This window comes from Sturnus vulgaris, chromosome 6 (genome assembly GCF_052056855.1).
Source record: "Sturnus vulgaris isolate bStuVul1 chromosome 6, bStuVul1.hap1, whole genome shotgun sequence".
NCBI classification, from domain to species: Eukaryota; Metazoa; Chordata; class Aves; order Passeriformes; family Sturnidae; genus Sturnus; species Sturnus vulgaris.
In genome coordinates, this window is record NC_142248.1 from 17438104 (window position 1) to 17453831 (window position 15728).

Genomic DNA, 15728 nt, shown 5'->3' on the forward strand with positions numbered 1-15728 from the left:
ATATGTAGGTGTTTGCAAACACATGTGTGACAGAAAAGATATAATCTAAAATAAAAAGACTTTATATGATTGTAAGTTGGAGATAGAAGACATGGTTTCATATTGGGCACCTCTTAACCTAGTTGTTGACAGATCTGTATCTTGCATAAGTATGTAGCCCCTAATTTTTCCCCATTTATATAGGAGAACTTCACCAAAACTTAAGTTTATGACAACTCCATTTTGTAAAATTGCATAATCCTTATAAAAAGATTAAAAGGGAAGTAAGTAGATCTATGCATGAAAAGTTGAGAAATTGCAATGTTGTGTTGGCCATTTTCACACTGATTTTTATACAGAAGCATTACAAATATGTTAAAATGATAGAGAAATGCAGTTTGGTAGGTTGGAATGTACATCTGGAGGTCGTGTGGTCCAGAGCCTTTGAGCAAGGGTAACTTCATATTCAGATCAGGCTGTACAGGGCCATAGTCATCTCAGTTTTGAGTCTAAGGATGGGAATCCCAACACCTCTCTGGGCACCTGTTCCAGTGCTTAATTGCCATCTTGAATAGTTTTATTTATCCCATGTGAGAATTTCCTATGCTGCAACTTGTGATTATTGCTCCATTTTCTTTAGATGTGCATTCCTGAAAATGTCTGGCTCTGTCTTCTCTCTAGTTTTTGTTAGACAGTGAAAATCTAGCTCCTCAGCACGCTTTCTCTAAATGAGGCTGAACATACCTGGCTTCTCCTGCCTCTTCTTCAGGTGCTTCATTTTAATTTTCATTCCTAAAAGTCATGACAATATAAATAGTATTTTTCAGATCTGAATATATATTTATATATAATAAAATCTTGTTTGTAGAAAGAGGTCCAGTGGACTGGATGTGACTAGCAAACACCATGCCAGTCATGTCACTCTCTTAACACTGTCTCTCAATGTGGCTGATTAGACCAGACTAAACTGTTATCAGCATCCACACTGCTCTCATTCAATGCTTCTGAAGGTAGCTATGTATCACATTCTATTGCAAAGCGTGGAAGAGAATTTAGAAAGAAGAAATGGATGGAAGATGAAAAGGGTCACTCATTCTCGATGCTTTAAGCAACTGTTACTTTAAATAGAGTCAAGGAGGAAACTGCAAAAAGAAAAAATATCAGTTCACGCAGGCTAAAACTCTGATTTTCCAGATTTAAAGTACTGCAAAAATCTGGACTTATCAAGGATTAAAAGAGAATATATTTATCAATGGGAAAACATACGAAGCCAGAGAAGTTTAACTGGTATTATTCCAAGAAGTTAATTTAAAATTCCTAAATGTCTTTTCCAATCAGAGTCCTCAAACTGAGTGAAAGAGTTTTGCAACAAAATATCCCCTAATTAACTATAGCCTGGTTTTGTTCTAGAGATTAATTAATTTGACGGGTTATATATATTTATTATATTTATATATATATAATATATATTTAGTTCATACATAGTACATCCTAATAGTAAATAGTAAAGTCTGTTCTGTGGATTAGAGTTTTAGTATAATCATGACACAGTAATAATCAATAGTGCAAGGATTACAGTGTTGAGGGGGTTTTGTCTGTTGTTTGATTTGCTTGATAGACAGTAAGTTTACTGGATCACATTAAGAAAATTCTAAGTATTATTTCAATTTTGAGTATTAACTTTCTAAATAATTTGTAGGATCAATAGCTATGTCTTGATAAAAGATGATTATTTATTCATTACAGGATAGTATTCCAAAAAGTATCAAACACACTCTTCTAAAATATTTTCAACCGGTTGAAGCTTTAGTGAATGTTTTAAGTCAATTTACAAGAGGGGATTAAATGTCTGACTAACATACATGTCAAAAAATCTTCCCAGCAGGAACAGAAAAGTTGCATGATAATTTATAGGACATACTTATTTTAATTTTCTTTATGTTAGTTATATGGTATTTAAAATTTTGGAAGTGCAAGTAAATAGAAATTTGAACTGAGTGATGGAATTTGAGGAGCCAAATAGGTGCATTTCTCTAGGTAATAGCATAAAAGAAGCATGCAGTTTTGTATGTGGTTTCACTGCTTTTGCACAGTCCAATATTTAAATTATCTATTTTGAGACAATGCAGAATGATGTAAGGAAAAGAACAAAGGGTGGCTTCGTACGGAAAAAGGGTGGGTTTTTTTTTTTTGCAAGAGTTGGTACTCTTTTCATTCTCAGGGTTTTCTGACCACTTTTTGAATAGTCTCTTGCCTCAGCAGGTTAAGATTTATTTCAGTTTGTTTCGATTTAGAATGATCCAACACACGCATTTAAAGTGCGTTTTCTATATGTGCATTAATTTTATTTTACAATAAAACTAACTTTTTGACAGTGTTCCAATGATAATGTTCATATGTGAATACATTTAGTATAATTTTTTCTAAGTGGATAATTTCTTAAAATTTCATTAGATTTTTTAGATTTTGATAAAAAGGGATAGTATGGAGTGGTTTGAATTGTTTAAAAACTCAAATATATAATAGAAGAGAAAAGCAATTATGTTTTTGAGGAGTTTATTCCCTGAAAGCAGATGTCTGCATGTGTGCACAAAGGCGCAGGGAGAAAGCTTTCAGTTCGTTAAACAATGGCATGCTAATTTTTTTTATATATTCTTTTTCCTTTGGCAAAGGAATTCTCGAAAAATTTCTTGGTAAAAATTATTCTGCAAATGTTAAGATTCTAAAATGAATCTGGGAAATACCACACTTATTATTTTGTTTGCACTTTTTTGTGTGCCCTATAAAATAAATATGTGTGTGTATTTAAGCATTAGTTACATAACTATGAAGGATACATCTAGGAGCAGGTAGCGTTCATCTGGGAACAGAGGAATACTGTCCCTATCAATGTGTATGGTGGATAATGAATTCTGTAGTTTGGAGAATGTTAAATACTGGTGTTGGGGGAACGGTGACTTCATATTTATGGACTTCATCAGCTTTTCCTCTTTGCAGAAGTATGCAGTAAAAGGACAGATTTCTGCTAGAATTCAGACAGTCACGTATCAAAGATTGAAAGTGCATTCTTTCAGACTGTGGGGTACAAACTAGTAATAGTGAGGCAAATTAGCACTTTGAGAAGTGTTCCTGCTAATATTGCAGGTAGTTTATGAACTTAACATGATTTTAAATCTAAACAACTTCGACCAACTTAGTAGAAAAATTAATTAGGTCCTACTTTATGATCTGTCTTGCACATAAAATCATAGATCCAGCAATAAAGAGGAAAATAGGAGATCACTTCTCTGGCTTCTACAGTTTCAGCTCATAAACTGTTTCAGCCATTGCCCAATTCTCTTATGTCTGATCCCTTATTCAGTACAATAAGTGATAAAATGTTTGAGTGTTTGGAAGGTCCTTTTTTTCTGGACACAGTAAAAATCTTAGCTCATCTGATGAAAATATTATTCTTGCTTCTTCAAAATGTTGTCTCCCTCTCAATTACCCAGACAAGACTCTTCAGTTTCAAAATAGTCTCTTTTTTCGTCCTGTTCAGAGCGAAGGGAAATGTTCCAGTTTCTCAGCAGATTCTGCTAGTGCACAGTTCTACACTCTTGACATCTTAATGATGTGTGGAGTCCTGTATGTTTGGATCTTGACACTTAACAAAAATTTTCTACTAATCATGTGTGCTGGAATCACTTAAAGGAATCTTTCAAAGACTTGACTGGAAAATTATGAGGCTTTAGTCATTATAATCATTCAGTCCCTTGCAGTGTGCTTCTCTGCTGAAGGGTGCTCTGAATGTAAACTACCATTTCAGAAGAAGTACATTAAGCAGAGACTCAGATACGTTGCTATGGTGTGAAAAATATTTGGTTTTACTAGCAGTCTTTGTTCATTTTGCTAAATGTATTCTTGGGAAACAATTTTAACAGAAAGGTTTTTAAATGATTTGTATAAAATGCTGATGGCCTTTCACCAAACAAGGAGCTAAAAAATTTTGTTTTAGGTTAGTTGTAACTAATACAGGCCTGAAAGTTCCTCTGTATGGTATCATTAACTCTAAAAGTTAAAAAATATTGTTGAACTTGTAATAAACACACAAAGCCTCCTCAAAAGACAAAGGTAGGATATCTGATCAAACTTGTCAGGATGTCTGACTCCTTCAGAACAGATGAGCTTTACAGAGTATTTTGTATGCCACTAATTCAATTATTTCACTTTCCACATCTTAGGACGTATTACTGAAATGTTTTTTCTGTCTCATTTATACATGACAGCCAGAGCACCTAAACATATACCTGTTTCTGTGTGTCATGAGCAAATGTGTTTCAGACAAAGACTGGACTTTTTACTTATTAACTTCTATCCTCTGAAAATATTTTTTTAAGAAAAATGAATTATTAATGGGTGAAGAAAATAACAGTATATAGAAGGACATTTCTTCTTTTAAATTAGCTGAAAATATCTTCACAGAACAGTAAGTATACAAGCAATTAATAGGTTAGAATGCTATATTTAGTTTATGTGTGCTAATATTTTTCTGCATTAAATTGTTGACCTTTATTTAAGACAATAAAAACTAAGCTTGAGAACAGAGTGCTGCAACAGCCTGATGCCCTTTTATGTTTTTCTCAGATAGTTTTGTCTCAGAAAACTTCCCACCCCACTTCATGGCATTTCCATCTCCACTTTGTTCAAAGGCATCTGTATTATTCAGCCCCACTGTGGCTTTGGTGATAGTGCTTGAACATTTGTGCATATCTATTATTGATGTGTACTGATTATCAGTATGTGTCCAAAAGGGAAAATAAAATACTGTCTCTGAGACTTTTCCGAGTCAGTAGCAACGTAGCCTCTTGCAGCTGGAAGTTTGTTAAAATTCTTACCCTGCTCCCATGGAATCAAGATGAATCTCTTCCATTCTGTACATTATTCAAAATTCTATCTGAAAAGAAAATTTATGTGCAAGTTTATACATAAGTTCAAAAGCTGTAGATGGTGCAAAATGCGTTCAATTAATACCATGCGAACAGCTCCAGTAAATAGGCACCTGAGTGCATGTAATAACAGGAGACTATAACCAGATCCCACAGCAGTGTCCAATGAATCTCCACCAGTAACTGTTTGTTTAGCTTGCAAAGTTGTTTCCAAGCAAGAGAATTAATAAAGCAAAACCAAAGGAACTAAATAGTGAGAAAATTATATAGCACTTGCTGAATAATATAAATTTATGAATTTTATCAGAGGCTTAATAAGTTTTTATTTGGGCATATAGATCCAAGTAGCGTAACAAGTTTCCTCACTGTAAAAGATCATGGATTCTCTCATACAGAAATTTGAGGTTATATAGCACTACACTGAATTCATTTGCAGTATGATTTCAAATTCTCTTTGAAACAGAAAAGAGTTCTAAAAAAGAGTTATCAAATACTAATCCTTCTGTCAAAGATAAGCTTGCATTGTAACAAAATAAAAGGGCAAGCTTGGCAGTATAACCTGTCATACTCTGAAGAGTCAGGCAGGGAAGGTTTAGCAGCTTTCACTGAGGCATAACTCATAGGGGATAGTGTCAGTGACAGGTTTATAGGAATTCATGGTGTTGATACTTGGTTTTGCTGTCAGCCTGATTCCTGTAAATGCTACTGGTGGGTTCTGGTGAGTAAATAGTTATTAATTTACTGTTATCAACTTTACACTATTTCTAGTTTGGCGTTTACTTTAAAAATGGTGCTTAAAAATTCCAAACTGTGTCTGATTGACACAGAAATGCTCTTTACGTGAACGTTTGTTTATGGGCCATGATTCTTTTGACAGATTTACAAGTGTCTGTGGAGTTTTAAGACTATTGCCCAATAGGCATTAAGTGAGAGACATTCTATTTTGTAAATATTTTCACTTATATTGGGGATTTTTCAAGAACTTTTTGAGCCAAGTACTGCATTAAATCTGAAGACAGTGGCAAACTGATAATCAGCAGTTTCCAGCTTTGTTTTAATGTTTTGCTAATGCTTTCCATTTCTGTGGCCAAGATTTGTAGTGGGTGAAGCATGATGTACATCCAACAATTTGTAAGGGCTTTCAAATACTTTTGCACACTTGTATTTTCCTTTTTTTTTTTTTTTTTTGCAATAGCTCATTTAGAAATAAACAATTTTCAAAATAGCATATTACATTCAATTTCACTAACATACAGCTCATACCAAGGAAAAGAACCAAAAGTTTATTACATTAGTGGAGAATTTGCATCTGTTTGAACTCAGTAATGCTGAAATAGGTTTTTTATTTTCCCGAATGATTATTCTGGAATGAGATGGTGAGAGGAGAAGTATATGTGTGGTGTGATAACTGTCAGCTTCCTTAAAATTCCCTCAGATTCCTCAGAATTTCAGAAAGACATTTTTTCAGAAAGCAGCTATTCAGTATGTATGTAAAAGAAGAAATGCATAAATAGGATCCTTTACCTCCCAATCATTCTAATGAAAACTTTGCTTTAGCAACTTTCTTTCAAAGAGGAAAGGTTTTGTACTATAGTGAATATCAGAGTGAAGTATAATGAATAGATGTAAGATTGTCTCATGTAGTATTTTTAGCAAGGAAAATCAAAGCAATTTATGGAGCTAGACTTTCCAGTTTTAGGGGAGTTTTTTGATACAGTGTTTGGCATGACGTTTTTAATATTATGTTTCAAGTAAATAAAAGACCAACTAAACTAAAAATCTTATATAACAGAAAATTCCGTGAATGCTAATTACCAGAAACTTTTTTATTATTTTGTGTAGAACTGAGGTAGGTCATACAGTTATATGGTAGACTTCCACCATTATTGCAAAAGCAGCTTGACAAAGACCACCTGACTTTAATATATATCATTACAACTGCCATTGTAATCAAAAACTTCACATTAATTGTGTCATTAAATACTTTTTCCTCTTCAAAATATGTCTCTACGTGTATCTGATTTATGATTCCTTTGAGCACACTTCCATCATTCCTTGCCGTATCTATCCCCAAGCAAATTTGGTCATGTTCTAAGGTTCTTAAGCCTAAAAGATTTCTTTTTCAGGCTTTACAATAGTGTAAATTATTAGAATTTGCCAGCACTTACTCTTCTGTCTCCTTCAATTTCATTGTTTCAAGATCACTTTAAGCATTTGAAACTGATATCTCATCTCCTTCATCTTAGACTTTTAGAGTTTTAATCAGCATCCTGATTCACTTATTCTGTGTCATCTGTCCCATTTTTCTTCATTTCTGTGCCTTTCTTCTTACTGTTCCTCTCCCCGCATTCCAAATATTGATCTCCTTGTTAGGGGCGTTAGGATTCTTCTTAAGCATTCACTATCCAAATCAATTTTTTTTCTATATGCTCTATGTGTAGGTACCTCTTATTCAGATTTTCCTGTGGGTTTTTTCGTCTGATTAAGGTTAATGTTAGTAATCTCAATAAAAAAGAAAAAATTACAAAGGGTGTTTTATATGTGCTTTCTTTTTACTTTAGGAACAGTTCATCTTAGTCGTGGTCATTTAAATATATGGGACCTACCTGAGTAACCTTCCTAAATCTTGTATTATTAAGTTTGTCAGAAGCATCCAGGAAGCTTTCAATGCTTCAGATGATGCATTAGCGGCACCATATGTTTGGGAAAATGACTTTCCAGAGTATATTAGAGTGTGTTTAGATACTACTGTACCTACAAGCTTATTAGTCTAATACATATTCATAGAAATTCAATTTTGTATAGATTTATATAAATTTATGTGTGAGTATTATAAAAGAAAAACTGGTTTGCAGTAGTTGCAACCTTACATGACTGTAAGAATCGTGGGTATTTACTGTGTTTCAATTGTCTGAACATATTGTGTGTACTATATTACTTCTATAGTTGCATTATTTCATATTTATCCAAAATAATTTCTAAATATTGCCTCATGATTTTCTGTAGATTTGTTTAAATTAAAAAAAAGAACACAAACCTGTGTGTTAGCTTTGCTCAAACTTACAGTCAGAAACTTACCATACTATCTCAGTTATTTTTGCTAGATTTTTTCCACTTACAAAATTCTAACGTCTGTTGTCTTCCAAAGGAGTGTTACAATTTGCTTGATTGAAATCTCTTTTTAATTCTGCAAACATCAATATTAAGCATGCATACGTTTCAATCAATGTATTGTCACAGAAAGTTAAAATTTTTAATGGTAAGCAGCATTTATCATAAGAAAATAATCTTAAGATGTCATATAAATTTCCCTGATTTTGGAATTATTTTTTTTTTTGCTTAATTTAAATTATTGAAGACACATAACTGAGCAGCTAATAGAAGACTTTCTTTCCCAATCTAGTATGTTTAAATCACTACTCCATTCTGCCTACTATCTGGCATACAAACAAATATCCATTAACTTTACTCTGAATCATTTGAAAGGTTTGTCATATGTTACCGGTTACTGTAACTTAAAGATAAACTTAGACTGTAGCCCAGGCCATTGTACACAACCTGCGTGAGTTGTGGCGGATTGCTAAATTAAAATATACTCTTAGGTGAGAATGGGTATTTTTCACTGTTTTTCTATAAGAATTGTCCAATTGTGTTTGTGCTGTCAATTAATTGAAGAGATGTGGTTCATTTCAGTACGTCCTGATGGTCCAAGGGTATTACAAGCACAATGCTACTTGCACAGTAAAATGTATGCATCTATTTTCAACCTTCCATTCACGTTTTACACTACATTGCAAATTTAAATAATGTGACATTTTAATTGCACAGGCTCAACTTCTGTTTCCACACTTTCACATCAGTTTTTGTTCAATGGTGGTAGCAATATGGTGTGAATACGGTTCATGCAGCCAAACTGTAAGTCTTAGGTTTAACTCCAAAATAAGTTTCCATCTAAATTTAGCTTATTGGGAATGAAAAGCTAAGGAAGAAAAATCTCGTAGTGGTTCATAAATTCAGTTGCTAAATGGAAAGTAATTTAATTTTGATTTCTGCTTCTCATCATCTTTAATGTGGAACATTGGAATGCACTAAGTTTACTAGAAGTTCTCGGCCTGTTAAAATTCATTGGCAAAAAAAAAGTAGTTTTTCAGCAATTGCCATGGCATCAGTTCTTAAAATAGCAGATAGATTAAATACTAAACAAATTCCACTTAAATGTAAGTTAACTTCCTTACATACTTCAACTGTTTCACATAATGATCTGGGGATGGAATACTTAAATAATGCTGAATTTCTGCATCTGTTTCAGGAAAAATGGTTGAGCATGAGATGCCTGGCACTGATTGATTAAAATCAATCCAGATACATCCTCCACTCACCACAGAAACAGACTTTAAAGCTTTAAATATACCATATAGAATTAGTATGTGAGGCAGGCTGTATTAGTAACAAGCCCTAGCACGGTGAAGGAGTTCTAGAACAAATTATTTACTAAAGACAAATTCTACTGCTTAAACACATATAGAATTTTTTGCTTAGTATGCTAGACTACTATTTGTATTTTTTATTTTAGTGTAATTGCTGGATTCCTTAGTGCTTAATTATTGCCTCTAAAATAAGTTCAGGTGACTAATTTAGATGTAGGCTCTTAAAGTGCTGAAATCTACTTCTGGTGCATTACTTCTGCCATTAATGCGTCTCATCTTTTTGTAGCTTCTGAAAAGCAGATGAAGTTAGTTTGCAGAGAGTCTTCTGAAGAGCATCTCCAGCCCTTCAAGGAGAAATTAGAGGAATTCTTCCAGAAAGGTAACCACAATTGAAAAAAAACCAAAACTTACTGCCAGATAGTGTAGTGGTTTATAAAGTTATGCATAATGTAAGCTGCATTAAGTATCTGTTTCCTCTGAAAATTCCTGTGGATTATGTTCCTAATGGGCCTAATATATGTTCATATATGTTGATATATGTTATACAGATCTTAGACATCACTTGTCAAAGATAATCACTTCCTTGATCTCACCCATTTCCCATTGGTTATTTTGTGCTTTGTTCTTTATTATTATTTGTAGGCAAATGAAAAATATATTCATCACAGACCGAATTTATCAGAGAGAATATAAAGCTTCAAAGACTTAAAACAGACAAGAGTGAAAGATATTCTTTTATAGAAAGTCCACATATATGCATGTCATCTTTTCTCCCTAGTGTGAGCTTATGAACTGACTTGCTCATATTTAAAGATTTTTGTCTTGTGTAAGACAGAAATAAGCATTAAAAAAGTGATTTACCAGGTTCGAGTCTGGAGACAAATGGTGAAAACCAAGGTACAATTTTTCATCATTTGAAGAAGATGTAAATGCAGGTTGCTGTTGAAAACAACAGTCCTGCTCCTTCCCGTTTCCCATACTATATTCCCCACCATCTGCTTCTGCCAGCACCATTGCTTCTGGAGCTGTGGAAAATATATACAGGAAGAGAATTTCCTCCCTCTCCTTGTAGGAGTACAGTCTTTTTGGGTAAACAAAACGAATTCTGTATTTTTGACAAAGATATTAGAGTTGTTAAGAATTTAATTGTATTTCTCATAGTTCAACTGACTTCTCAAATAGTAAATTGTTAAAATGTTCACCATTTCTGTCTGAATCTGCCCACCCAGACAGACAATTAGTGATCATTCAGATTATTGTAATAATTTATTAATTAGCTTAATCTTTTTTATAAAGATTGTCCTACTGTCTTTTTAATAACTTTGTTTCATGAGGCTGTCTTGTGTAAATACTTCGACAAATGAAAACAGGCTGTTTCAAAGGTAGCAGTTAAATTGTACTGGTAAATAAACTAATATTAACCTTTACCCTTCTCCCAGGCCATGGAGTTCAATGAATATACTTATTTGATATAATTTTTTTTTTTTTAGGTGTAAGTGTATTTGGACAATATTTAAGCACCAAATTCCTTGCTACAGAACTTTTAAAACAAAAAATGTAATGGAAATCTTGATGTCACTGCAGGACAGTTTCATTGTCTTTCTAATGTATTTAATTGGAAATTTTCACTTGCAGTTTAACAATAACATCAAGACTGAATTAGTACTGTATATATGTATATATATATCTGTTTGTATTTCCACAGAACCATTATGATCTTCAGCATGTTTCTTGATCTAGCTTGCCAAAGCATTGTGATAATTCAATTTTTCCCAGGTCTTGCCAGGACCCTAACCAAATGGTGTCTTTCACAATTGTATCATAGATTCTGTAATTCTTCCTACACCCTGGGTCTCATGAGGACTGTTGTGGTTCATGCAGTTGGCACCACACAGCTGCTTGCTTGCTGCCCCTCCTTGGAGGGGCAAAGAGGGGTCAGAAGGGTGAATGGTAGAAAATTAATGAATTGAAATACAGACAATTTAATAGGGAAAGCAAAATCTGTGTGAACATTTAATGCAAAATATGTAATTCAGTCAGCTCTTCCCTATCAGCAAGCAGGTGTTCAGCCATTTCTTAGAATCATTAAGGCTGGAAAAGACTTCTAAAAAATTACCAAGTCCAGCCATTAACCTAACATTGTCAGTTCTACCACTAAATTATGTCCCTAAGCACAACATCTACACTCTTTTTGAACTCATCCAGGGACGGTTATTCCACTACTCTTCTGGGTAGCCTATTTCAATACTTGATAACCCTTTCAGTGAAGAAATTTTTCCCGACATCCAGTCTGAACCTCCCCTGACATTTCATATCACATATCACTCGTTACCTGAGAGAAGAGACTGATCCCCATGTTGCTGTGCTCTCTGAGGGTTGTGGAGAGTGATAAGGCCTCTCCTGAGCCCCCCTTTCCCCAGGCTAAACACCTTCAGTCACTCCTCATCACCCTTGTACTCCAGACTCTTCCCCAGCTCCATTGCCCTTCTCTGGACATGACCTCGATGTCTTTCTTGTGTGATGGACCTGAAACTGAGCACAGGATTCCAGGTGTGGCCTCACCAGTGCCAAGTGCAGCGGGTTTCATCACTTCCCTAGTCCTGTTGGCCACAGTATTTCTAAGTTCAATTTAGAACTCACATTTCTAAATTTCACATTACCAGGAAAGCAGGATTTCATCACACATAACCACTACCTGGGAAGACAAGCATCAAAACTCTGAACTTCTCCCCTGCTTCCTCCTTTTTCCAGATTTCTTTATGAGCATGATGTCATGTGGTATGAATTATCCCTTTGATTGATTTGGCTTGGCCCCTTCCAACTTCTTGTTCATCCCCAGCCTACTTTCTGAACATCAGCATTAGAAATAGAGAAGGCCCGAGTGCTGTGCAGGGCTGTTAACAATAGCTGAAGCATGGTTGTGTTATCAATACTGTTTTGGTCACAAATCCAATCTACAGCACCCTAGGAGTACCTGTAAAGAAAGTTAACTCCACCCCAGCTAAAACCAGCCGAAGGAATAGCAAATCATATCAACACAGTCTTAAAAATAAAGACAACTCAGTACCTAGTTTCTCCTGCAATGCTGAGCTACCCTTTTTATCGTAGTCCACTTTCTTATGTGTGGAATATCATAAAAATACCCAGTTGATCTTGGAAGAAGACTAGTTCTGCTTTAGATAAAATTGCAATTTAATTGTGCATTACCATTTCAAAGAGAAAAACATGTTTTTCTAAATATTTTCCCTGTTTCTGCCTATTGATGTGAAAATTGAGATATATTTATCTTTGTCAGTGTGACAGAAAATTTTATCCTTATGTGTGTGAATAATGTATATATTTTTTAAAAGAGAGAAAGAGAGGATACATTCCTGCATGCTGTCCTGGGACAGTAAGTTCTATATATCATATTTATTGGACACTTTTTAGTGAGGTCTTCTGTATACTAGAAAGAGCAAAACCACTTGGATTACTCTAGCGTCCACTTTTTTTTTTATGTTCCCTTGTTCTTTTCCTTTATAATGTTATGCTTTATGGTATTTTTCTGTCAGTTACCTGATTGATTTGAATCTTTATAATGGTGGATGGTAATTTCTGTGGCATTAGAATGGAAATCCTGTAAAATTCCACACTGAAGAGAGGGAAAAGTAACACAGAAACCCATCTTGATTTATTGTCCAATGCAGTAGAATAGGCATTGGACAAATGTCAAAGTTAGAGGTATCTGCAAACTCAGCTGCTTCTCTGAAATTAGGAGTTAGCTGATAATACTGAGCATCCAATAAGCATCTGTTTTCAGTTTTGTTTGTTTAAAAAAGAGTTGTGGCTGGTTTTAGCAAATGTAAGAAAAAATTGTCTGTTATCTTTCTGCCAGCTCACAGCAAGTATCCAAAACTCAGATGCTTTTCTGAAACTTCTGGCTTGAAATAGGGCTGGAACTCATAGATATTGAGGTTTTTCCCACACGTGCAATTCCCATAATTTCTAGTCAATATGAAGTTGGAAATACTGTAAGGAAAAAAAATCCTGATTTACTTATACTGAAGTGTTTACATTTCCTAATTATAATTAATACCAATTAAATCTTATACTTGCTGTGTTGTAACAAAAAACACTGAGAGTGTTATGGAGACTGACATTCTAAAATGCTAGAAGGGATAAACTGTACTTCTGCTGATGTCAGTGCTGGTTTGTATAACTGGATGTAATGTAGCCCAGTGCCTTCAGCAGGGAATTAGGTGCCAGAAGCTTTGGGTTCTCTTCCCAGTTTAGCTACTTTATATGTGATGCTAGCAGTTGTTTAATATCCCTTTCAGAGAGTGCCCCTCTTTTCTGGTACACAGAATGTTGAATAGTGATTCTTGCTGGTTTTTGTAGTGAAAGATAATCTTTGTCAAGTACTTCCTGAAGCCCACATGAAAGACTTCTTGTGTAAACTGTCTTAATACTTCAGTAGTTGTATTTGATATGCCTATGCTTTTTGGAAAAGGCTTAGATTATTCTCAGAGTTGAAATAATCTTTAGTAATCTAATTATATCCTGTGCAACGAATTATATTAGTTTTTCTATAGTATGGAAACCTACTAATTATTATAAATCAGTATTCACTTATGATGTTTCCATTGGGGCAGTTACAAATATGTTCATAATTATTTTCCATTTAAATTGTTGTGATGTGCAAGAAGGCCTTTGAAAGTGTGTAATTAATGCACGGTCTGGATTCCTCTTTAATTCATTAAATTCTTGCTCAGAATTTCTTAGAAGAAAACTCCTCTTTTGACATGAAACTATCTCCCACAAAAAAAATTGGAATACTTAGATGACTATGAGAAAGATGCAAAATACTCTATTTTGAAAAGGGGAAAAAAATATTTTGGTTACTGTAACTGTGCAGCTCACTAGAAGGGTGACTATAGGTGACTAATGTTAATTAGTTATTTCTTATTTTGCTACCTGTCTATTTCGTATTGTTTCTCCATTTTAGTAAATATATAAATGAATCACACAGACTCATGCAGGATCTTGCAAAATCTGTTTCCAAAATCTTGGTCATTGGATCCAGGTCAAAAAGCATGTAAAAACTTTAATCTAGGCTTAGGTTCCTCCCTCATGAACTGGAATGTGAAAATGAAGAAGTCTTTATGCTTCATAGCAGTTAGCATAGGAAAAGCATAGCTGCTTCTCTTCATTTCTCTATGAATAAAGCATCTTGGTGGTGAAGACTCTGGTATTACAGGAATTCATTTAATTTAGAACAGAGTCAGGGAAGCAAGTAGTCTGATGTCAAGACAGAACAGTTTTTGAAATTCATTAGTGGAAAGCAAATCTGTTTGGGAATGGTGCACAATACACTGAAGTGACCAAGGTAACAAGCAAGATGGAGAGGGAGGGATTTGTCAAATAGAGTAATCTATTCAGATTATTTCCAGAGAAAAATAAATTCTCCTATGTTTAGAATTCTAGCTTAACATTTGGGAAACGCTGGTTAGATTAATTGCTTTGCTACAACTGCTGTGTGTTGTATACTACATTAAAGGTCAACACTGTGCTATCTATGGGACTGTGCAATAGAAAAACAGAGTCATAGACCAAACTAGTCACCACAGCATTATGTCAGGAGTTAACGAATTTTTCAGACAAGCTTAGCAACCGTGTGGAAACAGTCTACAAATCCATTTTTAACTGCTGAATGATTTCTTCTTAATAATTTTAGCCAGGCTGCAGTAGCTACCTGGGCATGCATCCAGTCCAATGCACTTTCAGATGGATTTCTGGTATAGAACAGGAGTTTTGATCTGCTGCTTCATCTGCCTGTTGAAGTGCACCACAGACGGCTGTTGAGCTAGTCCATTGGGAAAGAAAATAAAATGATCAGTAAATTCTATTAGGAAGGCCATGAAGGCTGGAGCTGAGAGTTGGGGCTGTTCAGCCTGGAGAAGAGAAAGCTCTGGGGAGACCTTACAGCAGCCTTCCAGTATCTAAAGTGGGCTACTAGAGCTGGAGAGGGACTTTTCATAAGCATATGTAGTGATAGGGCAAGGGGGAATGGCTTTAAACTGGGAAAGTGTAGGTTTAGATTAGATAATAAGAAATTCCATACAGTAAGGTTGGTAAGGCACAGAAACAACTTGCCCAGAGAAACTGTGGTTTGCCCCATCCGTGGAAGTGTTCAAGGTCAGGTTAGATGGGGCTTTGAACCACTTGGTTTACTTGTTCCAACCAGCCCATGGCAGCAGGGTGGGAGCTAGATGATCTTTAGAGTCCCATCTAACCCAAAATTTTCTATGATTCTATTATAAAAGCTAGAAGCTAGCCAACTTTGAATTTCTTGTTCATCATTTTTTACTTGTTCCTCAGTATGTAAATATTCTCTCCAAGATGTTGGTTTTGTGCTATA

At 34.7% G+C, this 15728-nt stretch overlaps 1 protein-coding gene across 3 annotated transcripts in view; it reads left to right on the plus strand.

The window, feature by feature from the left end:
• The window catches only part of FMN1 (formin 1), a 496625-nt gene that overhangs the window by 446010 nt on the left and 34887 nt on the right, over nt 1-15728 (plus strand). For all 3 annotated transcript variants that reach the window (XM_088167196.1, XM_088167197.1, XM_014891233.2), the window contains one exon: nt 9618-9710. In XM_088167196.1, the coding sequence (XP_088023322.1) occupies nt 9618-9710 (93 nt within the window). The remainder of the gene's footprint in view (nt 1-9617; nt 9711-15728) is intronic.